The following is a 27,832-nucleotide window of genomic DNA, read 5'->3' on the forward strand; positions in this document are numbered from 1 at the left end:
CCCAAATCAGAAAAGCTTCAGCGCAGGCCTGGATTAGGTTCTGGGAAGAGAGTTCGTTCTACCTCGTCTACCTCGGCTATGCTAAGCAAAACCGCAGCATTGGGCCTGCTTTGCTTAAAGCCTGCAGCATTTCATAAATCTGAATTATTGTCATTATGTAAGATGATCATTTCCAAACAGGATTTCTTAAAATCATAAAAGCTAGGGGAAAGCCCTTATTTCTAGAATAAAATAAATTCCAAAGTTTGGTTCCATGTTTTATATTCTAAATGAAGTAGTCGCTATCTAAGGTTAATTGTCAGCGTGGTGACTGTTCTTGGGGCCCCTCGCGGTTCCTTGCCGGAGGACTCGCAGCGGCACACAGAGATATCTTCCTAGGAGGTAATTTCTTGGGCCCACTGAATGTGGGGAGGGTAGGAAGGAAACATAAATAGGTAGTTCTTTTACGTTCTTGAAACAACCACCGGAAGGACCTGAGGCTTAGCTATAGGAAAACCTGAGCGGCCTACGTCGCCCGCGGGACGTGTGCGCGGCCAGCTAGTCCTCGGGGCTGCGGGGGGCCGAGTGCACCGCGGGGTCCGAGTCCGCCCATCCGGGCTCGGAGGCTTTAGCCCCACGGCGCGGTCGGTCCAGGCTTCTCCGGGGCGGGGGGAGAAGTGTGGGGAGCCCCGGGACCACCGGCCGCGGGCCTGAGGGAGGATGAGACGGAGTCAGGTGGCCTGGCCGGGAGGCCAAGGGTGCGCCGCGGCCGCCAGCCCCCTCCCGCAGCCTCCAGCACCGCGGTGGGGCAGCAGGCCGCGCCCGCTCCTCCTGCCCCGCCGCCGGGGAGGGGTTTCTCGGGACGAGCCGGCCCCTTTCATCCAGGAAGTGAAAGCGACGTCGGGGTCAATGAAAACAAACGGGGAGCCCGGGGGGAAGGAAGGCGGGCTAAGAGGAGGGAGCGCCGGGGCGCGGGAGGGAACAGCCGTGTGGTGGAAGCGCGAGCCGGAGGCCGGTTGCGGTCGTGATTTTGTTGCCGCCGAGGCTCGCCCGGGGATGTCTGAGCCCGCGCCTGGCAGCCCCCGACCTCCACGCGGCGGCCGCCGCCCCGGCCTCTAAGGGCCGCTACGTCCCGGCGGCGCGCGCACGGGCTGAGGGCTGCTCGGTGCCGGCAGGGTTGCCCGGGGAGTGCCCGGGCGGGCCGGGAGGGGCTGCCCAGGCTCCGCGCCTACCCAGCACCGCGGCCGGCGCCCGGCCAGGAGGATGCGCGGCGCCGGGCTCTGAAGCATGGAGGGGGTTCTGTATAAGTGGACCAACTATCTCACAGGTCAGAGGGCTCGGGTACCCCGGGGGGGGGGGGGGGGGGGGGGGGGAGACGGGGGCCTTGGGCGGGTATATGTGGGGAGGCTACGGAAAAGGAGGGTCAGGGGCCCTTCCCTCTGCCTGGCCTGCAGTGACCCTCGCAGAGAATGGGCTCCTTTTGCTTCCCGGGCTTAATCCCTCACTCAGTCCCTTGATGGAACTGGCCACTGCAGGGGACGGTTCGAGACTGCGCACCTTCCTAAGGGTAGGAAGTGAGCCTGACCGCTTCTTTTTCCGTGTAATAATACTTATTTCCTCCTGTGGCTTCCGTAACAATTTCCAGTTACTCTGCATGTGTTGGTGCAGTCTTCATCCTTATTCACACTTGATTCGGCATTTTGTTCATAACTGAGTTGTCAGGGTACAGGACTAGAATGGATTCTGTAAGATCAAGATTTAATTTTAAGAAATCCTTTCTCTATTTCTTTTTAAATTTATAGGAAATTTTAGCACGGTTTATTTTAAAAGTTGTCTTGTTGAAGTTGTTAAACTGTCCCCAGATAACATTATCTTAAGAGTTGGTTGTCAGTGAGCTGTCTTTATGTTTTGGAATTAAGGTAAGTGTGAGAAATAGTGGAGGACAGTGCAATGCACAGAAGTAGAACAGTCAGTGTCACCCATGAAGTGGGTTGGAAAGAAAAACTCCGAAATGTAGAAATGAGAGACCAGCAGGGAAGGGGCTTTTTCCATGACACCAACAGCCTGGCTCATTTAATGAGCCTTAATTCTGAGTTGTAGACCCCTCTCTGCTATCAACCACTGGTATGGACAAATCACTTACTCTCTCAAGATCTCAGTTCATGAAGTAGAGGATGATCAGTTTATCTTGAAAGGTGGCGTCCAACTCCAGAATTCTATGATCTCACCACATTAGAGGAAAGGAAATGGGTTTAAAGTAAGATTAAGGGCGCCTGGGTGGCTCAGATGGTTAAGCGTCTGCCTTCAGCTCAGGTCATGGTCTTGGAGTCCTGGGATCGAGTTCCGCATCGGGCTCCCCGCTCTGTGGGAAGTCTGCTTCTCCCTCTGCCTCTCTCTCTCTCTCTCATGAATAAATAAATAAAATCTTTATAAAAAAATAAAATAAGATTAAGCAGGATATAGATTTCTTGTTCCAGTATAATAGGCATCTTGACTTGCTACCCACTTACTTACTCTGCCCAGAGTATTGAACCTCTTGGTAACTGCATGGTACGCTCAACTTGTGTCCACCCTGACCTTGTGCAAAATCTGCACATAAACACTTTAAGGCATAAGCATTGACTATGGTTGCCCGCCCCTTCCTTCCTCCCTTCTTTCCTTCCTTCCTTCCTTCCTCCCTTCTTTCCTTCCTTCCTTCCTTCCCTCTCTCTTTCCTTCTTTCTTTCCGATTAATCGGAATGCTAAAGCCTGATTTAAAGCAGCAAATGCTTTAACATTTATGATACATGCATGTTTTATTTTGCTCACACTAAAATGTCAGTTTGTTTTTATAAATAACATGTTTTAGCAGGGAACTTTTAAAAAATGAGATAAATATTTTTTCTTAAGCATTTTTGTTTGGGCAGTTGTGAGAACAGTTACGCTGTTTAGTTGAGATATGGTATTAACTTTAAAGACAATGGTTTCTATTCTTTGAGATGCAAATGATCATCTCATTGCAACCTTTCATAAGCATAGGGTCAACAGTGTCTTGGGAGGAACCCCTTATGCCTAGCCTAGAGCAATGGGTGATTACTGACATGAGTCATAATTTATTCCTGGAGCGAAATGTGGTCTTGGTGGCCATCTTTCTCATCTAGGGCGCTGAGCACCAGCTGGTTGAGCTTTTAACCACGTGTGCTTAAGCTTTTAGTCTTTGCAGAGCATTTAAGCAAACTGCTAGTATGCATTGTAGAAGCTTGCTGAAATGAAATCTTTTGTTTGGAAGAATTCCACCTTAAAAATACAAATTTGATTCAGTGGCATGCTGACTATTAATTTTAGTTCATCTTAGGTCAGAAGAATGAGTAGCTGTTCGTACTGAATGATTTTTTTTTTTTTAAAGATTTTATTTATTTATTTGACAGAGGGAGACAGAGAGAGAGAGAGAGGGAACACAAGCAGTGGGAGTGGGAGAGGGAGAAGCAGGCTTCCCGCTGAGCAGGGAGCCCGATGCAGGGCTAGATGCGGGGCTAGATGCGGGGCTCGATCCCAGGACCCTGGGATCATGACCTGAGCTGAGGGCAGACACTTAACGACTGAGCCACCCAGGTGCCCCCGTACTGAATGATCTTGAAGGAAACTTTCAGTTTCATGACAGTGTTCTTTGAGAATCTTTTGTAGAGAATAAGGATTTCAGTAACATTTGGTAGTTTGAGATAAAAAGAAAGTTTTGTTTTTTTTTTTAAAGAATGCCTATGAATTTTTTTCACAGAGACATAGTCCTCTGTTATATAGATGTGTGAATCAATTAGATTTTTTTAAAAAGATTTTATTTATTTATTTGACAGAGAGTGACACAGCGAGAGAGGGAACACAAGCAGGGGGAGTGGGAGAGGGAGAAGCAGGCTCCCTGCTGAGCTGGGAGCCCGATGCAAGGGCTCTGCAAGGGCTCGATCCCAGGACCCTGGGATCATGACCTGAGCCGAAGGCAGACGCTTAACCCAGGCACCCCTCAATTAGATTGTTTTAATTAAATATTTCTTCAAAAAGGTGTGTAGCAATAACTGTCTTCATTATTTTAATATATTTAACCATGGTCACCTTTCAAGTTGCTGCAAATTCTAAATGAGTCATTTTGCTCATTATTTGTTTTAAAGAGATATTGAATCACAATAATGCAGGCTTACAAAATCACAATTTGACTTATAGGCACACTGGACTTGGGGTGGAGTGTACTTTTACCACCCTGCTTATAATTTGTTTGCCACGGTGAATTAGTGTTTGGAAAGATAATGTTTTTACCATTTCTGTGCATGCTCAATATACAATATACTCTCAGGCAATATACTGCATATCTTTACTCTCATGGATAACATATAATATCTCACTTTTCTGGTGTTTAATCACTCATTTAATCGTTGATACATTTTTTTTTTAAAGATTTTATTTATTTATTTGACAGAGAAAGACAGTGAGAGAGGGAACACAAGCAGGGGGTGGGAGAGGGAGAAGCAGGCTTCCCGCAGAGCAGGGAGCCCGATGTGGGGCTCGATCCCAGGACCCTGGGATCATGGCCTGAGCTGAAGGCAGACGCTTAACGACTGAGCCACCCAGGCGCCCCCGTTGATACATTTTTTTTAGCACCTGTTATGTGCCAGGCACCATTGTAGGTGCTGGGAATGCAATGACAAACAAGATGAAGTTCATGTACCAAAAGAACTTACCTTTTAATTTGCTAGGCCTCATTAGGGGTTATAGTGTTTCATAACAGGAATTTTCCAAGTGTTTGAAACGTATTTTAATTATTTTGGATATCCAGCTTTCTGAACTGTATTATGACATTCCCTCTTGTGAAATTTAACCTTTTTATGATGTCATTTCAAAAGTGTTACAGGAAAAGCCGTTTGGGGAGGTAAGTCCTGGGTCTGTATGGGGGGTAAGAATGACTCTCCCATCGGCCACTGTCTTGGTACTATTTGGCCCTGGAAAAATTGAATTGATTAAGCATATAGCAGGCTATGTCTAATGTGACCAGGCTGAACTGTGATTTAATAGTTACAGAAAGAACAAGGACAGTCACACTGCCTTCAGAGAGGCACTGTGGTCATGGTCACTGTGTTATTAATCAGTGAACTGTTGTAAATTAGTAGCATGCTTGATAAGATTTTAGGGTACACTGAGTTTGGCTTGCAGCAGTGGCAGTTGAACTCTGAAGAAAGCCATCAAGCTCATCCTCAGCTTTGCCTTAGAGCGAAGTCTATGACAGTTGTGTGATCTAGTCACTGAATAAACACAAATGAAATGAGTGATTGCAGTTTCTAGCATTTCTGCCTGAGCTGTGCAGCAGCAGGGCAAGGAGAGAGGGAATGTGGGAAATCCATGCTCTCACCACAGAATATGCAGCTTCTGTGGAAGAGACTAGAATTCATTCAGCACTCACTTGGCAAGGGAGGGAGTTTGCTTAGGCAACATTTAAAGGGGGGGGGAAGGTCCTATTGCAGAATTAAAGGGCTGGGTGGCACCTGAGAGGTCATCTTGTTCAATCCACTCGTTATGGAGACTGAGAATTTTTGATATTTATTGAAATGATTTGTTTTAGCTTACCTAACTAAAGAGTGAGAATAGAGCTGGGGCTAGAATCCATGTTTCTGTTGCTTTTTCCATCACATTGAAATCCAACTCTGTTCCCTTCAGGAAAAGGGGGAGGTCATGTTTTACCCTTTGTAGGGTTATTACTGAGGATGAGTCTCATGGGTTGTTAATGAGAAGGTGGTGAGTCAGAATAAAGGTATTACTACCTATATTTATGCTGACCGACACATTTCTACAGAAGGCTCTCCCAACAAAGTGGGACTGAGGCAAGAACATTTTGGGTAAGCCTTGGCCATTAAAAATTTCATTGTCAGTGTGTTACCTTAGAGCCAAGAAAACATGGATGGTAAATTTTGAAATCATAGTTGTCTATGTGATTAAATTAAATTCTTATTAATCTTGTTGTTTACAATATTTGTAGGTTGGCAGCCTCGTTGGTTTGTTCTAGATAATGGAATCCTGTCCTACTATGATTCACAAGATGATGTTTGCAAAGGGAGCAAAGGAAGTATAAAGATGGCAGTTTGTGAAATTAAAGGTAAGTGAATACGTGGAATTAGAGAAACGAAGTTAGGTAAGTAAAGCATTCTTCACTGTAACCTAAAAAGAGGGAAAAAAGCATTTCTCATCCAGTAGGGATCTTCCAATACCATTTATTTCCTTAGCAATTAAGAGTGGCACTTAGCATTATTAAGCACAGTTTTTTGCATTTCTCCTTTTATACATGTACTTTGAATTGAAGTTCAAAAATCTTAGTGTTAGTCTCCAATTTGGACCTGAAAACAGTCTCTTAGGGATGCTACTTTAGTGTCCATACTGAGTCCACAAGTGTTCTCTTTCATTCTCATTGTAAAGGTATTGTGAAGATTAGAAGCTGAGCTTTAAAAATGTTGAGGCAGGGCGCCTGGCTGGCTCAGTTGGTAGAGCATGCAGCTCTTGATCTTGGGGTCATGAGTTCAAGCCCCACGTTGGGCATAGAGCTTATTTGAAAAAAAAAAAAAAGAAAGAAAAAAAAAAGCTGAAGATAATGAGGCAAGCTCTGTAGGGTTTTTGATAAAACATGAAGTCAGAGTTATAAACTCTGGTTCTTTGCCGAATTGGAGATAAACTCTTCTGGGTGATAGAAGTTTTTTCCTTTTCTTCCGAAAGAGAAGAAATAAAGCAATAGGTCATGCTGTAATTTTCACGATGGAAGGTTTCATAGACCACTGATTGATTTGTATGTATGGTTGGGTTGTGTGGGGTGGAGGTGGGTAGGAGAGATCAGACAAAATGATTACAAAAAGTACTGAATTCTTCAGGGAATTGAAGGAAAAACTAAAGCACTAGAGTAGTAAATATCAAACACCTACAGGCCTTTTTCGTTTCTCCTCTGTAGCTTGAATACTTGTCCTTCCTGAAGGGTACTTCCTTTGACATGGTGAGCTCTTGGTCATGGCTATCAAATGCTTCAGAGTAATCTTACTGCTCTGTGCATTTTCTTATTTAGATTAAACCAAAGCAGCAGCTAATGTGTTATGTTACATTTTCCAGGGCTGGATTGCTAAATTTATGTGGTTTCATGGTAGTTTCTAGTATGATTTAGCCATGGAGACAGAATGGAATTTTTGCTTGCTACACATCTGGTTCTTCATTCATTTAAGACTTCTTACCACTAGGACTCTTTCAACAGCAGTGATTCGTAATTTGGAGTGGATCAGTGTCATCCAGGGAGCTTTCTCCAAAATGCACATGTCTGATTGTAACATGCTCCCGTTAGTTGAGAATTACTACTGTTCTAATGGAAGGAAGTCGTGGCTATCTAAGATATAGAAACACTTCAGCCTAGTGTATTATTACTGCATCTTCCCTGAAATATATGTGGTATAATTTTGTTGTTTATTTTTAACAAACATACTGAAATGTATACCAGTAAGTATTGGCTTTCCAGGTACTCATTTTTGACGTACTTATTTTTAATTGCACGATCATCACCTGTAACACTTTAGAACTCCTCTTTTAGAATTTCCCATATGGGGGCCCCTGGGTGGCTCTGTCAATTATGCAGCTGTCTTCAGCTCAGGTCATGATCTCAGGGTCCTGGGATCAAGCTCCACATCAGGCTCCCTGCTTGGCAGGGAGTCTACTTCTCCCTGTGCTATGCATGCGCTCTCTCTTTTTCTCTCTCTCAAGTAAATAAATAAAATCTTAAAAAAAAAAAAAAAGAATTGCCTTATGAACCAGTGTATAAATTGCACAAGAAAAGCACATTCAAAGCATGAGGTTTTGTTTTTTGTTTTTTTTTTAAAGTGATGGTTTTGTCTCGTTTTATTCCCCAGATTTGATTCCAGATGATATTTGGTGAGAGTCAGAAATCAAACTACAAAGTTCAAAGATTCTCCACCCTTGAGGATATTTAAAAGACTTAGTGGCAGAATCCTAAGGCAATTCTAAAATGTTTCAAGTATGGCAGCATTTTTACTGTTGTTGTTTGTTTGAAGTAATCATTCTTTTCAAGAATAACATACAGAAGAGGGAATAAATCCTAAATATTCAGCTTGAAGAATGTTTACAAAGTGTACACACTTGTGTAACCACTGATCAGATTAAGAATTCGAATATTATCAGCATCCCAGATGCTGGGATATTATCCTGTCTCCTCAGCCACTAATCCCTCTAAAAAGTAACATTAATCTTTTATTGCCATAGATAAATATTGCCTACTTTTGAAATTTTATAAATGGAATAAATCAGTATTTTGTGTGTATGTTGGCTTCTTTCACTCAAAATTGTGAAATTCATCCGTGTTGTTCTGTGTAATAGTAGTTCAATCATTCTTTTGATTTGTAGTATTTCTGCTGTATGAATATCCCACAATTTGGCTATCCATTTTAGTATTGATATATATATATATATTTTCCATTTGGGATTATAATGAGTAAAGCTGCCATAAAGATTCTTATATATTTCTTTGTTGAACATATGTATGCATTTCTCTTTAGTATATATCTGGAAGTGGAGTAGAATTGCTGAGGCATTGGGTATTCATATGTTTAGCTTTAGCAGAATTAAGGAGAAAATTATTTTTGACACTTGCTAGTAAGGCCAAATTTATTCAAGTCTCTCATGATAGGTATAGGGACTACTGCACTGGGGTTTTGTAGTGGGGAGAGAGATTGGGTTCAACTCCAAATATGATAAGAAAAGTGGAAATTTGTAGCCAAGGAGTAGAATTGGGGGGAGGGTCGGTGGATGGAAAATTACTAAGAGAAAACATCAGGGAGTAGGGGGCATTCTGGCTAAACTGACCTATAGGATTCTTGCTGAAGGCAGGCCGGGGTGATCAGACATTACCTGGGGGATGTTGGGGGTAGAGGAATTTGTTCAGGCATTGAGGGTAATCAGATATTGATGGTGGAGGATTCTGGCTAAAGTGACTTAGCAGAAGTCCTGCTAAAATTGGACCCTGTAAGGACAGAGATGGAAGCCCAAGGTCAGGCCTTGTCAAGCAGAGGGCTCAGAGGAGTCTGACTGAAGTTTGATCCAGGAGAAAATCTTTGTCGCAGGTAATGCCAAACTGTTTACCAAAGTGGTTGTACCAATTTATTCTTGAACTAGCAGAGCATGAGAGTTCCAGTTGCTTTGCATTCTTTCCAAAACTTGCATTATCAGTTTTAAGATTTTAAATATTTCTAGTGTATATAGTGGTATCTCATGGTGATTTTGTCTTGTATTTTTTAAATAACTAATGATGAGGTTTTTTTTTTTTTTTTCAGATTTTAATTAGCCATTTGAACATCCTCTTCTTTTGGATTCCTTTTTAAGTTTTTGGCTTAATTTTTTTTTTTTTTTTTTTAAGATTTTATTCATTTATTTGACAGAGAGAGACACAGCGAGAGAGGGAATACAAGCAGGGGGAGTGGGAGTGGGGGAAAGCAGGCTCCCCGCCAAGCAGGGAGCCCGACACAGGGTTTGATCCCAGGACCCTGGGACCATGACTCGAGCCAAAGGCAGATGCTTAATGGCTGAGCCACCCAGGCGTCCCTTGGCCCAATTTCTAAATTAGGCTGTCTTTCATGATGATTTATAGGAGTTCTTTATATAGTCTGAATGAGTTTTTGTATTGTATCTTCTTCCACTTCATGGGTTGCATTTTCTTTGTTAAAGATATCTTTTGATAAACAGAAGTTCTTAATTTCAATAAAGTCCAATTTTTCAGTTTTTTAAATTAGAATTTTTTATGTCCTGCTTAGGAAATCTTTTTTTTTCTTGAAGGCTTATTGTTTTACCTTGTATACTTAAGTTCATATTAGGTCTGTGATTGACTTAAAATTTATTTTAATATACGGTATCAGCAGGGGTTAAGATTCATTTTTTCTCGGGCGCCTGGGTGGCTCAGTCATTAAGCATCTGCCTTCGGCTCAGGTCGTGATCCCAGGGTCCTGGGGTCGAGCCCCGCATCGGGCTCCCTGCTCGGCGGGAAGCCTGCTTCTCCCTCTCCCGCTCCCCCTGCTTGTGTTCCTGCTGTCGCTCTCTCTGTCAAAAAAAAAAAAAGATTCATTTTTTCTTATAGGGATATTCAGTTGACAGTATCAATTATGGAAAACAGCAGCCTTTCACCTAGAGCACTGTAGAAACATTTTTGTCACCAAGTGAGTGACCGTGTACATTGGGTCTTTTTCTAGACTGTCTTGTGTTCCAAGGGCCTGCTTTTCTATCCTTCTGCCAATGTCACACTGTCTTAATTTCTTTAGCTTTATACTTCTTAGTATCTGATAGTCTAAGTCTTCTAACTTTGTTGTTTTTCAGGATTGTCTTGGCTATTATTGGCCCTTTGCATTTCCTTAACACATATTAGAATCTGCTTGTAAATTTCCACAAATGTCTGCTGGAATTTTGACTGGAATTGTATTGAATCTATACATCAACTTGGGGAGAATTGTGTTCTTGACAATATTGAGTCTTATGATCTATTAACATGGTATATTCCTATATTTAATTAGGTTTTTAATTTCAGTAATGTTTTACAGTTTTGCATATAGAGATCTTGTCCATTTTGTGCTAAGAACTTGATGTTTTAGGAGCCTTGTTCTTAAGTTTATTGTCTTCTCAGGTGACTACTTTGGAGGGGACATCCTTGATTAATACACCAATTTTGGTATGTTTAAAAAGGAGACATCTTCGAGCGCCTCGCTGGCTAGGTTGGTGGAGTGTGGGACTCTTGATCTCAGGGTTGTGATTTCAAGCCCCACATTGGGCATGGATCCTACTTAAAAAAAGAAGGAGTCATCTTATTTTCTTTTTTTTTAAACAAAGTTTCTGCCTGTTCTTTATTTTTTATTTTATTATTATTATTTTTAAAGATTTTATTTATTTATTTATTTGACAGACAGCGAAGAGGGAACACAAGCAGGGGGAGTGGGAGAGGGAGAAGCAGGCTCCCCGCTCAGCAGGGAGCCCGATTTGGGGCTCGATCCCAGGACCCTGGGATCATGACCTGAGCTGAAGGCAGATACATAATGACTGAGCCACCCAGGCATCCCTGGAGTCATCTTATTTTCATTTGTAGCAACAATTATTAGAAATTAGAGCTTTGTTTTCCTTTGAGGTAGCTATTGGTGCTTTCTTTCTTTTTTTTTAAAGATTTTATTTATTTATTTGAGAGAGAGAATGAGAGACAGAGAGCATGAGAGGGAGGAGGGTGAGAGGGAGGAGGGTGAGAGGGAGAAGCAGACTCCCCGCTGAGCAGGGAGCCCGATGTGGGACTCGATCCCAGGACTCCAGGATCATGACCTGAGCCGAAGGCAGTTGCTTAACCAACTGAGCCACCCAGGCGCCCGCTATTGGTGCTTTCACTAGTATTAAGTAGCCAAAAAAGAGTTACTCTTGGAGCATGGGGATTTCAGTAGTTTTATCCTAGCTTGGAAATCTTTTACACCCATCACTGATTGTGGCATGTTTATATATATATATCTATATCCGAGGATGGCCTTTATAAGTAGAATGATAAGCTAGCAAAGCTTTTCTGGCACTATTTGCTATAGTACATCTGGTCAATATTTTCAGTAATTAATCGTATAAATAAGGGCTTCTGCCAGACTTTCAAGGCCCCTGAAAATTAGGCTCAATTCACCTTGTCCATTCATGAATATCATTATCCTGTAATACAACACAAGGTTCTATTTAGGCTTGTCTCCTCAGTACATACTATGTTTATTTCCTCATCCAGGCCTTTTTAAATGCAGTTTTTCTCTTAACTAAATCCTACTATTGTCATATCCTTCTTCCTGGAGCTTTATTTCCAACCTCTTCTTACTTTCTCTCATTTTAATTACACAGGATGTCTCTGTACCAAAGAGTTTATCATTTAGTTGTTTTGATTATTTTTGGTGTGTCGGTTTGTTTCCCTGGTTAAATTGTCAGCTCTGTTAGAGCGAAGACTCCTTTCTTTCTTCTCTCCTATCTTACCCCTCTACCAGCACTCCTCTGAGCTGGGTAAATGCTTATTGATTAAGGACAGTGTAGCACAAATTTAGTCTTACAACAAAGATTGAGGATTGGCTCAGTATAATTCTTGATTAGTTCTCTTTTGTCTGAGTTTCAAGACAGGGGTGGTTTAGGAGAGGCGGGGAGGATGGTGGGAAAGAGGAGAAGGTCTCAAATACTCACGCTTATGGTGTGCCCTTAGTTGAGGACTGCCGTGCTAATGGAGGATGGCCATAGGTACCATTTATTGTGCTTCTTCTGAATGTCAGGCACTGCCCTAGGCTTGGGGGGGGAGGGGATAAAACACACTTTCCTTTCAAGGAAATCAGTAAAACATGTGTGATGAGTGTGACAGTGTCTGTGTACTGAAAGTAGTATAGGCAGCTCCCCAGAGAGGGAGCTTTTAGTTCTCAGTGCTATGTTCTCTTTCTCTTGCCACCACCACTTTGGCCCCCTGCCAGCCTGAGTATATGTGAGCATGTGGTTTCAAGGGGCCACGATAGCCCCTTAGGGAGAGGCAGTGCCTGCATCCTGAAGCTCAACTTCTTGTTTTAGGTGTCTGAAACATCTAATACTGCATAAGAGTGATTGTTTGATTCTCCCCAAATTACTGAAGTTTGTGACTCTATTTCCCCCGTGTTTATCCTCATAGTCCATTCAGCAGACAACACAAGAATGGAATTAATCATTCCAGGCGAGCAGCATTTTTACATGAAGGCAGTGAATGCGGCGGAAAGACAGAGGTGGCTGGTTGCTCTGGGGAGCTCCAAAGCCTGTTTGACTGATACGAGGACGAAAAAAGAAAAAGGTAACTATAAATTTTTCTTTTGTGATGAGAATATTTTCTTAAACATAAATGTAAAGTGTCCTGTGCACCTTTAGTAATCTATCTTAAAGACATAATCAGAAATGTAGAAGATGATTTACATGCATAGATATTCATCATAGTAAAAAAAACTTGTAAATAATGCAAAGGTTGAAATTTAGGGGAATGGTTCAGTAAACTATAGGCTGATATAAGCTGATATGTAGCCAGTAAAATGTTTACAAGGAATTTTAATAATGTGAGAAAATGCCCAATGTTATTTAATTGCAAAAAACGCAGGATTCAAAATTATATATCCATTCATTGGTCAGCTCAGGAAAAATATGTAAAGTTGGTCAAGTTGTTACCTTTGGAAAGGTAATTTGTGGGAAGGAGACTCACTTTTCAAGCATCGGGGTTCCCTGCTCAGTGGGGAGTCTACTTCTCCCTCTCTCTGCCCCTCCTTCCACTCATGCTCTCTCTCTCTCAAATAAATACATAAAATCTTTAAAAAAAAATTTATATTTTGGTAGTGAGTTTGCAGTTGTTTGATTTTTCTTTTCTATATATTTTTGGTTTTTCAAAATTTTTCATTGAGTATATATTACTTTGTTTTATAAAAGATTTTATTTATTTGAGAGAGAGAGAGGGAAAACATAGAGGAAGAGTGAGAGGGAGAAGCAGACTCCCAGCTAAGCAGAGAGCCTGACGTGGGGCTCTGTCCCAGCACCCTGAGATCATGACCTGAGCCGTAGGCAGACGCTTAACCGACTGAGCCACCAGGGCATCCCAAATATGTATTACTTTTATAATTAAAAAACAGTAGAAGTTAGTTAGATTACTGAAAACACTAAATTATGGGTACTGAAAAATGAAGGCCCAGAATTGAATTTATAATCATTTAAAAACATATGAAAGAACATCATGGGTAGAGTATGTCCAAGGGTAGGATAGGAAGGAGTGGAAACTCACAATAGCAAAAAGGTGGAAATAACCCAAATGTCCATAGACAAAGAAAGAGAAAAACAAAATGTAGTATTATACATACAACGGAATATTATTCAACCTTTAAAAGGAAGGAAATTCAGACACATGCTACAACATGGATGAATCTTGAAAGGTAAGTGAAATAAGCCAGTCACAAAGGGACAAATATTATATGATTGCACTTACTGGGATACGTAGTCAGATTTATAGAGACAGAGGTAGAATAATGGTTGACAGGGGCTAGGGGGCAGGGGAGATGGGGCTTTATTGTTGAATAGGTGTAAAGTTTCAGTTGGGGAAGATGAAGAAGTTCTGGAGATGGGTGATGGTAATGGTTGTAGGACATTGTGAATGTATTTAATGTCACTGAACTGTATACTTAAAATGGCTAAAATGGTAAATTTCGTTACATGTATTGTACTACAGTTGAAAAAAAAAAGAAGGAATGGATTTAAATTTGAGTAGAAACTAATTTCGGTTAGGTCAAATGGGCAGATAGAGCTGGTTTGGCCCATTGTGGCTAGAGCGGCTTTGTGGCTGGTATCACAAAGCAGTGCCCCGACCCACGGCGGATGGAGAAATGCCAGGATCTAGCACGGGTATTTTCCCCTGCGTCCTCTGCTATTTACACTGCTGGTTTAGAGGGTATTGGTAAGTGAATGGCTGAGATTATGGCTGGATAGTTAGTGTGTCTGGACATATTAAAGAAAGTAAGCTCTTAATAAAACAATTCTGAAACCAATATAATGTGAAGATGAAGTTATGACAGGACCAGAAGAAAATAGATGTTTATATAATAGTTTTGACTACATAAAAATTAAAAACTTCTATATGTCAAAATGCACAATAAAGAAAACTGAAAGAGAGCAGGTAGATCTGGAGAAGTGCTTCTAGTATATAGAATAGGACAGGGGAAAGATTGCTCTCTTTAGTGTGTAAGAACTTTTATAAATTACTAATTTGTATGTTATTAAGAGAAAAAACCAAACGTCAGAACTGGAAGAATATGTAAAGGTTAGAAAAGACAGTTTACAAAAGAAGAAATACAAGCACGTTTTAAATGAAAGATGAGTAATGGAATGGGAATATCCTGTATAAAACATCCAGGGTGGGGGGCGCCCGAGGGGCTCAGTCGGTTGAGTGACCAGCTCTGGATTTCGGCTCAGGACATGATCTCAGGCTGGGGAGACTGAGCCCTGAGTCGTGTTGGGCTCCATACTCAGCATGGAGTCTGCTTGAGATTCTCCCTCTCCTTTTGCCTCAGCCCCTCCCTCCACTCAAGTGCACGCACGTGCTCTCCCTCTCTCGCAAAATAAATAAAATCTTTAAAAAAAAATCCCGTGGTCATCACCCTGCCTCTGGAAATTAATCTACCTAAACTTCATGTCAGATATATGACTCCCATTTTTTTCCCAATTATTTGAAGAGAAGGTATTTCTTCAAGACCCTCGTATCCTATTTCCAAGGGCCCCCACCTCTTAAGCTATAGGTTTTTATATCGTCTTACTTTTTAAATTATTCCATTTTGTTTTATTTTTTTAATTATTTTTTAAAAAGATTTTATTTATTTATTTGAGAGAGAGAGAGAGCGAGAGAGGGAACACAACAAGCAGGGGGACTGGGAGAGGGAGAAGCAGGCTTCCCACGGAGCAGGGAGCCCAATGCGGGGCTTGATCCCAGGACCCTGGGATCATGACCTGAGCCGAAGGCAGACACTTAACGACTGTGCCACCCAGGCGCCCCTCCATTTTGTTTTATTGTTCAAAGGATATGAAAACAATCTAACTGAATGTTTATATATGTTCCTTTCAGAAATAAGTGAAACCAGTGAATCTCTGAAAACCAAAATGTCTGAACTTCGCCTCTACTGTGATCTCCTAATGCAGCAAGTTCATACTATCCAAGAATTTGTTCACCATGATGAGAATCATTCATCTCCCAGCATAGAGGTATACAAAGATGATCCTTTCATGTCTGGTTATGCTTTGTAATACCCTGGTGGGTGAGGTTCTTCCTGTAGGGTGGCAGAGAAGTGTTTTCAAAATGAGCTATTTTTAGCTATTTCGGGCTGTCCCTACTACAGACTCCAGATATCTGTAGGATCTTCTAGATTATATCTGTGCAACCAAGTAAAGCAGGAAGCAGCACATTTCTCCGGGGAATCAAGGCTGATTTTTGCAGCCAATCTGATGATTTGGAGGTTGGGGTGGGGAAGAAGCATTCCAGGCTTTGTTTTCTGGGCTGGAATCATTGGGCAACTGCTGTTCTCTCTCTTTTGGTAATAAGGTTCCAGTTTCAGGGACTGAGAATTGATAATTTAGCTTTATCAAAGAACTTTTTATTTTTATTTTTTTTTTTAAAGATTTTATTTATTTATTTGAGAGAGAGAGAATGAGAGAGAGCACATGAGAGGGGGGAGGGTCAGAGGGAGAAGCAGACTCCCTGCTGAGCAGGGAGCCCGATGCGGGACTCGATCCAGGGACTCCAGGATCATGACCTGAGCCGAAGGCAGTCGCTCAACCACCTGAGCCACCCAGGCGCCCTCAAAGAACTTTTTAAAAATGTCCTCAGAACGGTAATACAGGAATCAAATTTCAGATGTGTGGGGCCTGACAATGAGATAGGTTCACACTTTGTGATAAAGGAGGATCAGTGGGCGCTACTGTTCTCTGGGTGAAAGGCCGGCATGGTTCCTAGTCTCCTTTTACCTAACTTGGGAGAAATGGGACAAGAAATCTTCCTGCCCCTCGAGGCTGTGGCCTTCTCCTGGTGGGGAGCAATCTTCTGTGAGGTCACCTTTAGTTGCAGGCATGTTAAACCCCAAGGGCATTTACTGTTTCACCACAAGCTCTCTGGAGGTAGGTGCCCTCACATTTGCTCTGCAGCTCAGTGACAGTATCAAGGACCTTCCACTCTGCCATTCTTGGTGTATTTGATTATTCCCCTAATGCCGAAGGCTTCAGGGTGACTGCCAAGGTCATGCAGATGCAGGAGGCAGTTGGGGTAACCAAGGTGGAGAGAGACCTTCTCAACTTGCTGTCCTGGGCTTTTATCTGGGAACAAAAGTCTCAGCAACTCCTCAGCAGACTTCTTTTTTTTTTGGTCTGGGTCAAAGGAAACTAAGAAATACCAATATTTGACAAAGGGTCATGGACTTGCCATGACTGGCTCAGACCAGTCTGTATTCATCCCCCAGGGTCAGGACACATTGCTGTCATAAAGAAAAGATTGGGGTTTGTAGTCTACCAAGGACGAAGTGGGAGAAGGGGTTTGGAGTATATATGAGTTGCGCCTGCCACTAAGGAACTCTCAGGGTGTTCCTTTGCTATGACCGCCTTCAGAATTTGGTTACTTAGAAAATTGCTGTTTAGGTTAGGTTTATCTAAGATACATTTTTGTACATAGTTTTTCAATATGATTGGTTATTTGGTTTAAATGCAAAACTTATTTTTTCTTAGACTCTAATTTCATACACTGTTTGCTTGATAGACATTTTGTATTCATGTATTGCTTTAATTTTCTAAGGGAGTAGATTTTAAGTAGATTTGCATATAAGCTAGTAAGGTGTCTATTGGAGATAATGTTAAGTCACTTGATTAGAATGTGGTGCATGATTCCATATAGTTGTGTGTGAGTCTGTTCACCTCAGTGTGTAATTTTTCAGAACATGAATGAAGCCTCTTCTCTGCTTAGTGCCACATGTAATACGTTCATCACAACACTTGAGGAATGTGTGAAGATAGCGAATGCCAAGTTTAAACCTGAGATGTTTCAGCTGTCCCATCCGGATCCCTTGGTTTCTCCTGTGTCACCTTCTCCTGTTCAAATGGTTGGGAATTGTTTTTCTTCCAGTGATGTTGCATGTTTGTTTTTGTTTTTATTTTTAAGGGAGGAAACTGGCAGTGGGAGGGGAAATAATCAACAGATTGAATTTTTTTTTTAGATTGTACTCATCTTCGGTGTTGGAGCCTCTCACCTCTTTGGGCTCAGCATGTACCAAGGTCCTGATTGCCTCCCCATGGAGAACTGTACCGTTTATCCCAGTGTGCCGGGAAAATATTATAATGCTCTGCGGGTGTTGTGACACAGAAGAGGTTGGGGGCACTGCTCTTCTTGGGATAAAATTAGGGATAAAATTAAGCAAAGGGATAAAATAAAGCAAATTGTAAACATGTTGTAAGGGGTTTGAAGCAACACGATATAGGGAAAACAATATTTTATAGTCAGTATTTGGAACTGAGCCCTCTGAGTAGGCAAGTTCTTTAATCTCTCTGGACCTCATTTTCTTCATCTATAAAATAAAAGGTCTCCTCCATCAGCAGGTCATTGCAAAGGGGCTGACCTGTTTAACACAGGTGCTTTGTGTTAGTTTCTTTCCTTCTGATTGCCCTGAACAAGTACTCTCCCCCCCGGGCGGTGGACTCCTTGTCCTTCCCAAGCTAATAAACTCACTCAGGCAAGCTGTGTGGAACTCGTAGATGAGACAGAGTTTTATGAGACTTTACATTTCTTTCATCCAAGTGTTTTCAGGAGCCCTTTTATAGAAGGAAGAATGCCACCTGGTACTATTTTAGCAATTACTTGAAGGCTTATTTGTTAGAAGAAAGAATAGGGTACAACTTATTCCTAGGTTCTTTTATCCACCCCAGCCAATTTAGCTATATGAGATTAACTAAAGTTTATTATCTAAATTTATTTAGATCATTGTTTTCTAATCAATGTATGATGGGCTAATAATGTTATGTTCCTAGATTGGGCGCATTCAGGATGATATGACTGTAGATGTCTGTTCTAGTGCTATGTTCCTGAAGTTGATATATAAGGGGTACACTGTTTTTTAAGGTGTCAAGTACAGACTTTACTACAAATACTACTGTATTTGACTTTATAGAATCAAATGCAATAAAACCACCTCAAAGCTGCCTTGTTTTTGTATTGAATTTCTGAGGAAAATGCCTTCTGTAACAAATGCTCTGTAGTCCAGAGAGGTCATATGTGTATTTTATGTCTAAGAAACTCTAATAACTGTCTGTTTTTAAATCAAAAACTTTTATCAGTAGCAACTTTACAGAAAGTCCAATAAGCTAATCTAAAAAATACTGGCTATTTTTACTTGCTTTGCCATTTTACTTCATACATCAAGGAAAAATTGTGGCTTATGATAATTAGTTCTGGAGACACAGCATGGAAAAAAGTTCAGACAGTCTTTTTGGGAAAATCTTTTTTTTTTCTTTTTAAAAATATGAGTAAATGGAAGATAAAGCTGTGAAAGATTTGAGAATTCTAAAACTATTTAAATTGATTTTTAAACTACTTTATGTAGTTAATCTCATTGTGTCCCTCCTAGAATAAATTTGCATTCAATTTTATTTCAAATCATAATCAGTTCAAACAATTGTCATTTTGACCCACAGATTGAGTGATTATTGTAGTGGTGATGTCCTTGGGTGAGTAATCCCAAAGGACTTGACTTCTGTTAAAGGAGATGTTAATGTCCATTTGCAACTTGATGTCAATCATATTAGTGTTCCTGGACTACAAATTGGGTTGGTCATATCTGTTATCATTTCAACTGGGACTTCTCAGAGCAACTGGTGGCTCCTGTTACAAATACAGCAGGCATTTACATAACACAGATGTTAGATTTGGACTTGTAAGACCCTTGAGCCCCTGCATATAAAAGCAACTGTCCTTAGCCTGTAGTATAAACTTTGCTTTTTTGCTACCTTGCTGAACATTGAAATAATCTGTTAATTGGGGCCCTCCTTCTATTTTTTTTGGTGGAGTAGTTGGATCTTTTAAATTAAGTTTAGTATTTGTCATATTTGTTAATGCTCTTAATCAGGTTTTTGAAAATTTTTTTAAATATATGTTTTAGAGACCTATTTGAGACTTAGGGTTCTTCTTCTGAGTTTTTTTTTTTTTTTTTTTAATTTTTTTGAGGCAGAGAGATAGAGAGAGAGAGAGAGCATGAGCAGGGGGAGGTACAGAAGGAGAGGGAGAAGCAGGCTCTCCGCTAAGCAGGGAGCCCGACGTGGGACTCAATCCCAGGACCCTGGGATCATGACCTGAGCCGAAGGCAGATGCTTAACCATCTGAGCCACCCAGGCGCCCTTCTTCTGAGTTCTTTAAAGACTTGAACTACTAATGCCATCTTCCATGAAAACCATACTTTAGAACATCTGTGTAACAGCTACCTGAATAATGAATTATAAAGAAAAGCTTTGCTACCAGACTCTTTTCCTGGCCTATAAGAAAAAGAGAGGGAGAGATATTTATTAGAATATTTTCTGGCTCGTTAGATACTCCGTTAAATAGTATGGTTTTTTTGGAGTGGTTATATACATTTTTTATATTTTTATATATATGTACACACATACACACATATATGATATATATAAAACATAAAATTTGGTTTTTATTATTGAGAAAAGGATCTAGCATATTTTTGATATGTGTTGGGAAAGATTCCAATGAATGGTTTTTAGGGACAAAGCTTGACATTGTGCTGATAGTGTTGCTTGAGTCTGTAAAAGATAAATTTCTTATCCAGTCATTTTTTTCATCTGAGCAAATTTGTGTTAATTATGATAACGATAATACATTAGAGCTGTATTATTCTACTTGATGTATGGATTATGCTCACTTTCTTTTTAAATTTCTAGATGAAGCGTTCTGTTAGCCATCCTGGTTCTTGCAGTTCAGAGAGGTAAAATAACCTTTTCTTTCAATCAAGTTCTCTCAGAATTATACCTACTTAGAGAAATTTTTTGGGCCTTTAACATGAAGTGGTGTGGGATGGAAACTTTTTTTGAGCAGAGCCTGGTTCTGATTTGCTTAGCATTATATCTAAGTATAGGGCCTAGCCCCAGTAGGTGAAGTCAGTGAAGATAAATGAGTGAATAAATTAACCAGCAAGGTAAGCACCTTGTCAGCTCTTGTACCTTTTTTAAATGTTTGAAATTACATCAAATGATGGTTGGTAGAAATCCATTTTTGAGGTATCAAGGGTCCAGTGATTAGGCTCACTTTACGACAGCTTTTTACAGTCATATATTCATGCTGATGTGTTGTTTTGTTAAGAATTAAAGATCTTACTGAAAAAAGAGAAAAACCAATTGACATTTTAAAGTGTATATTCATTATCAGCACATTTAAGACATTTATCCAATATCCCAGGCCACTAAAGTGTTTTTTATCTTGGTAGGTAAGTCTTTTAAGTTGCTCAGATTGTCTTATTTGGTTCTTTGGAAATTGGTGAAATTGTAGTGACATTAGCTTTTATTTTTCTACATTAAGAAAAAGTGCTAACTGAGCCCTTAGTATTGTCACTCCCCACCCCCTCCCCACCATGATTATATAACCTCTGAATTATCATATGCTCAGAGGAGCCCTGTGGTGTAAATATATATATCTCCAATCCTGTCAGGGAATGAAGAGTTTCAGCAGCTGAATTTTCTAGAAAAACAGAAGCTGATACCTTTTACAAACTTCTATTTTTGTGATAGAAGTTTTTCTGAACTGTATTTTATCTTTTCTACCTCTAATTAAATAAAATGTAGTTAGAATTTTTTTAAAAAGTTATTTATTTAGAGAGAGGGAGAGAGAAAGAGCATGGGAATGTTCAGGAGAGAGGGGCAGAGGGAAAGGGAGAGATGGTCTCAGGCAGACTCTGTGCTGAGCGAGAAGCCTGATGTGGGGCTTGATATCACAACCCTGGGAGATCAGGACCTTGAGCCAAAACCAAGAGTTGGACGCTTAACCAACTGTGCCACCCAGGTGCCCCAAATATAATTAGAATTTTAAAATTATTTTTTTCTTGATGAATCAAGATAGTCACTAGGAACAGTAATATTGGGCTTTCCATACAGTGGCAGCTGAAGTGCTGTTGAGTGGTGATGATTTGCTTCTATGTTGGATATTTTAGATTGATTTTTCTAGTTTTCTGATTTTCTAGACTATATTTATTTGTTTTTAGTATTTATTAATTTATTTGAGAGAGAGCGAGTGTGTGCCAGCCGGGGGTAGGGGGGAGAAGGAGCAGAGGGAGAGGGACAAGCAGACTTAGCGCTAAGTGCGGAGCCAGACATGGGCATGGGGCTCAATCTCACCACCCTGAGATCATGAGCTGAGCTGAAATCGAGAGTTGACGCCTCCCTGACTGAGCTACCCAGGCGCCCCACAGACTGCTTTTTAAAATAGTTTTTGTAGCCTCCATTTGCCATGTCTATTTGTTCTTGCTGCTGTCAGTGAGTTGACCTCCAGCATGTTCCTTACCTACTTGCCTATCCCCTTCACTCTGCTATTTTTGATCAGATATGGATTGACACTAGATACATGCACTTGTGAAGTCATAACTTTTAGTTTTCAAACATTGGTTAACCCTCTGATATGTCTATGGTCTCACTGGACCCTTCTCTATAAAAGAAGTTGCTTTATTTTACCCCCTTTCCATTTAGTTTGGCTCAGAGGTCATATTCAGGTTACCAGCTGGATTCTAAATGATTTGACTTGCCTGTAGTGTGACCTCTGAAGGAGTTGAATGTTGCTAAAATAGAAATTTGGAAATAAAAATATTTCCTCTTTCATTTGAAGAAGTCATTTAAAACTCCAGTTAAGGGGTGCCTGGGTGGCTCAGTTCATTAAGTGTCCGACTCGATTTCGGTTCAGCTCATGCGCTCAGGGTCATGAGATCAAGGCTCACGTCTGGTTCCTTTCTGAGTGTAGAGCTTGCCTAAGATTCTTTCTCCCTCTGCCCCTCCCCGCCCACCCGCACCCCCCAGTCATATGCGGGCTCACTCTCTCTAAAAACAAAAAACAAAAATCACTGCAGTTAAGTTGAGGGTATTACAATGTAATGCGTTCTGTTTAATTTGTAGGAGTAGCCACTGTGTAAAAGAACCGGTATCTGCACTTCACCGACTCTCCCAGCGACGCCGAAGAACCTACTCAGATACAGACTCTTGTAATGATATTCCTCTTGAAGACCCAGATAGTGAGTTAAATGCAGCTCTGTCTCTTTCTTTGGCTTATTCTCCAGAATTGTTGTGGTGCTCTGTAAGTGTTAAAATAAACGAAGGATACTGATAGTCAACGCTGTACTTTGCCCTTGGATTCATTCCTTAATTCAGAGCCAGGCAAACAGCACACAATCCACAGAAGCTCCTATTTCCTCTTACAGACACCTTTGTTATTACCTGAGAAGTGCTGAATACCTCTGTGTAAGTGCCGTATCTTTGATTTATATATATATATATATAACACATCAAAATGTTTTCTTCCCAGTACATTTTAGTAATCTCTTAGTAATGTTCTACTCCCACTATATTTACATTTCAAAAACATGTTAGAAGAAAGCGTGAATTGTGGGTAGGCTTCTAGGGGCAAGGTCTAAATTCAGAGAAAAAAAAAATCAGCATTGTTACTTAAATAATTTGAAATGGCCAAGGAAAATAAATTTTTCCGGTGGTGGTGGTGAATTATAGTAGCATTTATTCCTGTACCTTTTTCTCCCTTTTTCTTTAAAGAGGCTGCATAAAGAGATTGAATACTTTAGGAAAGGTTTTGTGGTTTATGTTCAAATTTAGTTATTTTTCTCTTCAGAGAGAAAGCTTTTTCAAAGCTTTTGTTGAGTGGTGATGATTTGCTTCTATGTTGGATATTTTTTTTTTTAAACATTTTTTTTTTTTTTAAGATTTTTTATTTATTTATTTGAGACAGAGAGAATGAGAGACAGCATGAGAGGGAGGAGGGTCAGAGGGAGAAGCAGACTCCCTGCCCAGCAGGTAGCCTGATGCGAGACTCGATCCCGGGATTCCAGGATCATGACCTGAGCCGAAGGCAGCCGCTTAACCAGCTGAGCCACCCAGGCGCCCTCTATGTTGGATATTTTAGATTGATTTTTCTGGTTTTTTGATTTTCTAGACTTTTTTATTTGTTTTTAATATTTATTAATTTATTGGGGAGAGAGCGAATATGTCTCAGAATATCTAGTTAGACAGTGGTGACCATGATTTCTAGTGAACACAAATAGGGTCTTACTATTACAACTCCATTAGTAGACTTCTGCTTTTCAGAGTCTTTACTCTTGCGCATGAAGCATGTGTGATGGAAATTACATACAGTTCCTAGTTAGGGGACAGGTCGTGTTCCAAGAATTTGTAAGTCTGCCGTTCGGAACACAGATTTTATTTCTCTTGTGGAAATGACATCATAAATGGTATTTCAATTTCTTTAGGTTGCCTGGAAGAGCCCAGCTACTTCACATTGATTAAAATTTGTTTTACGGAACCAGAAAGTTAAACAGGTTTAATGCGGGGGGGAAGATAGAGTTCATGAAGGTGGTGGAGTTTGGAGAGGGACTGCTGGTCATTTTCAGATTTTTAGAAGGTGATGGCATCTTTTGTTGTTGTTGTTGTCCATTTCTCTTGCAGAACTGTTTATTGATACAGAGCACTACTCTGTGTTCATTGCCATTTTTGAATTTAAGTTGGGACAGTGGTTATAAGAAGGAAGGAAAAGGGGTGAGGGTGGGAAAGGGAAGGGAGAAGGAAACTTTCCCAGGCCAATTTAGTACAACTTGGAGGAGATAAGCGGAAGAGGGTTAGAGGTTAGGTGTGGGAGGCAGGTAGGGTAGATTCTGATTGACCTTGTTTTTTCTGCCTGGTTTACGTGACCCTTTGAATCTAGAGCCCAGGAAAGAGTTCTCTATGCTGCCTGTGCTTTCCTCTAGATACTGCTCCTTTTTACTTATCTAAGGGGATCATTTTCGTTTGTGATGGCGAAAATAATTTTTTAAAAAATCCAGCCATTTTTCTTAGCTCTCTTGTAAGCACCCTGGTTTTGAATTTTTGAAACCAATTTTCAGAAGCTCTCAGTGTGCATGCCTGACTCCATTTAGCATTCCCATAGTTAGCTGTTAAGGAGTGTAACAGAACTAGTCACACATACCTTCACACACATGTACTCATGTCCACACATACACACATGCATCCGTAGTTATATACAAACATATATCTCAGTTCTCTAGAACGTTTTTTAAGTTGGGAAGTGTGGCTAGAGAAGTTTTATCCTTAGATTTCCATCTGTTTATCCCAAAGTTTAGTGTCTCGGTTAGTTGACAAAGCAGAGACTGAATTAGTGCTCTTCTTTAGAAAGTACGTGTTTTGCAGTTGGGCAGTCTTAGTGGCTGCCCCACTAAGAATATCCCCAAATATTCTTTTCCTTGAGAGAGAAAACCTCTATTTTTTATTAACTAGATTTAAAACAATTATAAAAGTAGTAACCGTTCATGGTAAATTCAATTAACATGTACACACAAAAGTGCAATTGTTTGGGAATGGGGCCATGCCAGTGTGTTTAGCTGTGTTCAGTTGCAGCTGCAGTGAGTTCTGTGAGTTGTATTCCACATGGAAATATGGGAACTTTCAGTGTGAGGTACCTTGTCAGCTTTGCTCAGAAAGTCTTATGATGAGAAGAGTAAGACCTGAATTAGTCCTCATTCTATTACCAGTTGTGTGATCTTGGGTTAGGCATTTTTTTGGATCTTGTTGTTTTGTTTTGTTTTTTTTCCCCCTAGAAAACAGGAAGGATACTAACAGCATTACATCAATCAGGCTGAAAAATCAGTAGGTAACTAAGACTACATTCACTTCTGCATATGTTTGCTGAACTGCCCACTATGTGCCAACCACGGTTCTAGCAGTGAACCGAACAAATATCTCTACTGCTGGTGGCCTTGTAATTTATTTCCTTAACTATGAAGTTTCTCCTTATGACTGCCAATAGTGGGATGGTGAGATTTTTCCCTATTAAGCAAATAGTCAAAGAAATTAACAGGAAACTGAAGGAATTTCATGTCCCTAAATAGGAAATTAAAAAAAAAAATTTTCCACAGAGAACTGGAGTTAATATCGATAGGATATTTAACCTTTTAATTAATTTCTTAATAGGACCCATTCACTGTTCAAGAAATACACTTAATGGAGATCTGGCATCAGCAGCCATTCCTGAAGAAAGCAGACTTACGGCCAAAAAGAAATCTGAATCGGAAGACCCTCTTCCATCCTTCTCTTCCTGAGGAGACGGAAGTGCCCAACTTCCTCTAAGTATTGCTATGCAAAAGCTGCTGTACTGAAACTATGTTATAGGGGGTGGTTTTTCCCTTAGGATTTCTCTGCACTTTATAGAATACTGTAAAACCAACAACAACGAAACAACCCACATACCTTTGAAGTGTATTTTATCTTTATATAGTTTATTTGCAAGAGTATTTTCCTAATAACTTCACAGTATGAATGTGCATCTTTTTTTTTTTTTTTTTAAACAAATGATGGTGTAACATTTTGACCTCCATAAGGACAAATGTAGATATTTTTCTAAAAAACCATGAGGGACTGACGGATGAGTCAGTGTGTATTGTAGCTTATAAACATGAAATCTTAGAAACATAAGGTTTCTGTTTGACAGAAGTGTGGTATCTGTAACTTGTGCCATGGACCAAATGGTCACTTTAGCCCAGCTAAAAATGAGTTACGGTAGCAGCTTGATGGTGATTCTATTGTATTCCCTTAAGCAAAAGGAAACATTTAATATTCTAAATATTTTTAGCCCCAATACCGTGACATACTGAGGATTTTTTTAAAAACCAGGCTGTGCTGTCCTTCATATGTGAAGTTGACACTACTGATTTGTCAATACCAAATGTTGGGTTAAAGTATTTAACTTTTATTTATTTATTTTTCTGTTGCATCAAAAAATGATTGCATCCTAACTTTTATGACCTACCAAATTTAAGATGTGTATACATTGTCATTTACATTGTTCTAGAAAAGAGGTGAATGTTGTAGTGACCTTGCTCACTTACACCAGAGAAATAAACGCCTTTCAGTGGAAGAGGATTTTAGTGCTTTTTTCCTAAAATAGACAGTAAGCTGCTGTTGTAAGGTATTAATGTTTGCAGCTCTTTAGACTATCTAGAGACATTTTTTTATTTATGACTATTTATACAAAAAAGGAATTCTGTCAAGGTGACTGCTCTACATCACTTGAGAATGGCATTATTTAATTAAAGAACAAATAGCATTTTTTGGTAGTGCCTGTCCATACCTATTGTCATTGTTTGCCTTGTAAACTGTTTTTTTTTAATTCACTTTGGAGGGATGGTTTTGTCCAAGGTCTTGGATGAGGAGCACTTTAAAACAAACTGGTTTGGTGTTTTTAAGTTAATCACATGTTTAATAAATACATGGTTTTTGCATTCAAACTCATCATATAATACATTGTATTATTTACATTGTTGATACTCTGTCTAATCTTTATCAAGTGCTATTAGTGTTCTTTATTGCTTTGATTTTGTTTGTATATTTGGACCTTCTAGTGAATACACAAATGAGGCATGTTTTTAGGTTTGCTGCCTATGAGCTTAGAACAGTGTGGCCTATTTCACTTTAAATTTCTCTCATAGGTTTATGTGGAACATTTTTTTAAAGAGTTAATATTTGGTATTTACTTCACTAAAAATAAATCTGTAATTGTAAGTTTAAAATGGACATAAACAATCTAAATACATTAATATGCATTTAGATAAACTGTATGCTACTTAAAAGTATTGTGATTTTAAATAGCACACAGGTCATTAAGTGGAATTTTTTTTCTGCTCCTATGTTGTATTTCATGTTTAATTTGAAAAAATTTTAATAATGTAGTAAGTTTCATGTTGAGCAAGTAATCAGAGTTTTTGCTTTTTGTCTTGGTAGTAAGAATTTGCGTAGTGATTAGATCATGAAAGTCAAGGTGCTACTGATAGGGAGTTTTTCAGGTCGGTATTTTTTTTTCGAACCAGTAGGTTTATAATGAAAACACTATAACAGGCTTTTGAACTCATAGGAAATAAATCCATTTTTTATTGCTTTATCCAAAAAGATGAGTTCCTGAACAGTTTTCTGTAAATATTTTTTAAAATAAAATGCTATCGTTTCTGGGTCGTATCATTTTTTCCCCCTTGAAACAGGTGCTTTGAAC

At 40.0% G+C, this 27,832-nt stretch overlaps 1 protein-coding gene across 1 annotated transcript; it reads left to right on the plus strand.

Moving 5' to 3' along the window:
• The first annotated feature begins 1,100 nt into the window (after window positions 1-1,100).
• On the plus strand, window positions 1,101-26,698 carry PLEKHA3 (pleckstrin homology domain containing A3). Its single transcript, XM_021703077.1, has 8 exons — window positions 1,101-1,306; window positions 5,975-6,091; window positions 12,671-12,826; window positions 15,623-15,759; window positions 17,475-17,639; window positions 20,476-20,519; window positions 22,690-22,805; window positions 25,762-26,698. The coding sequence occupies exons 1-8, from the start codon at window positions 1,267-1,269 to the stop codon at window positions 25,887-25,889; spliced, it is 903 nt and encodes a 300-aa protein (XP_021558752.1). The 5' UTR covers window positions 1,101-1,266; the 3' UTR covers window positions 25,890-26,698.
• The last annotated feature ends 1,134 nt before the right edge of the window (window positions 26,699-27,832 follow it).

This window comes from Neomonachus schauinslandi, chromosome 3 (assembly GCF_002201575.2).
Source record: "Neomonachus schauinslandi chromosome 3, ASM220157v2, whole genome shotgun sequence".
Lineage (NCBI taxonomy): Eukaryota > Metazoa > Chordata > Mammalia > Carnivora > Phocidae > Neomonachus > Neomonachus schauinslandi.

Excerpts from the sequence above, each read along its gene's own strand:
- PLEKHA3 (XM_021703077.1), top strand. The coding sequence starts at position 1,267 with ATGGAGGGGGTTCTGTATAAGTGGACCAACTATCTCACAG. Across the intron at positions 6,092-12,670 it reads GGCAGTTTGTGAAATTAAAG|TCCATTCAGCAGACAACACA; the intron begins GTAAGTGAATAC and ends TTATCCTCATAG. Across the intron at positions 12,827-15,622 it reads GAGGACGAAAAAAGAAAAAG|AAATAAGTGAAACCAGTGAA; the intron begins GTAACTATAAAT and ends TGTTCCTTTCAG.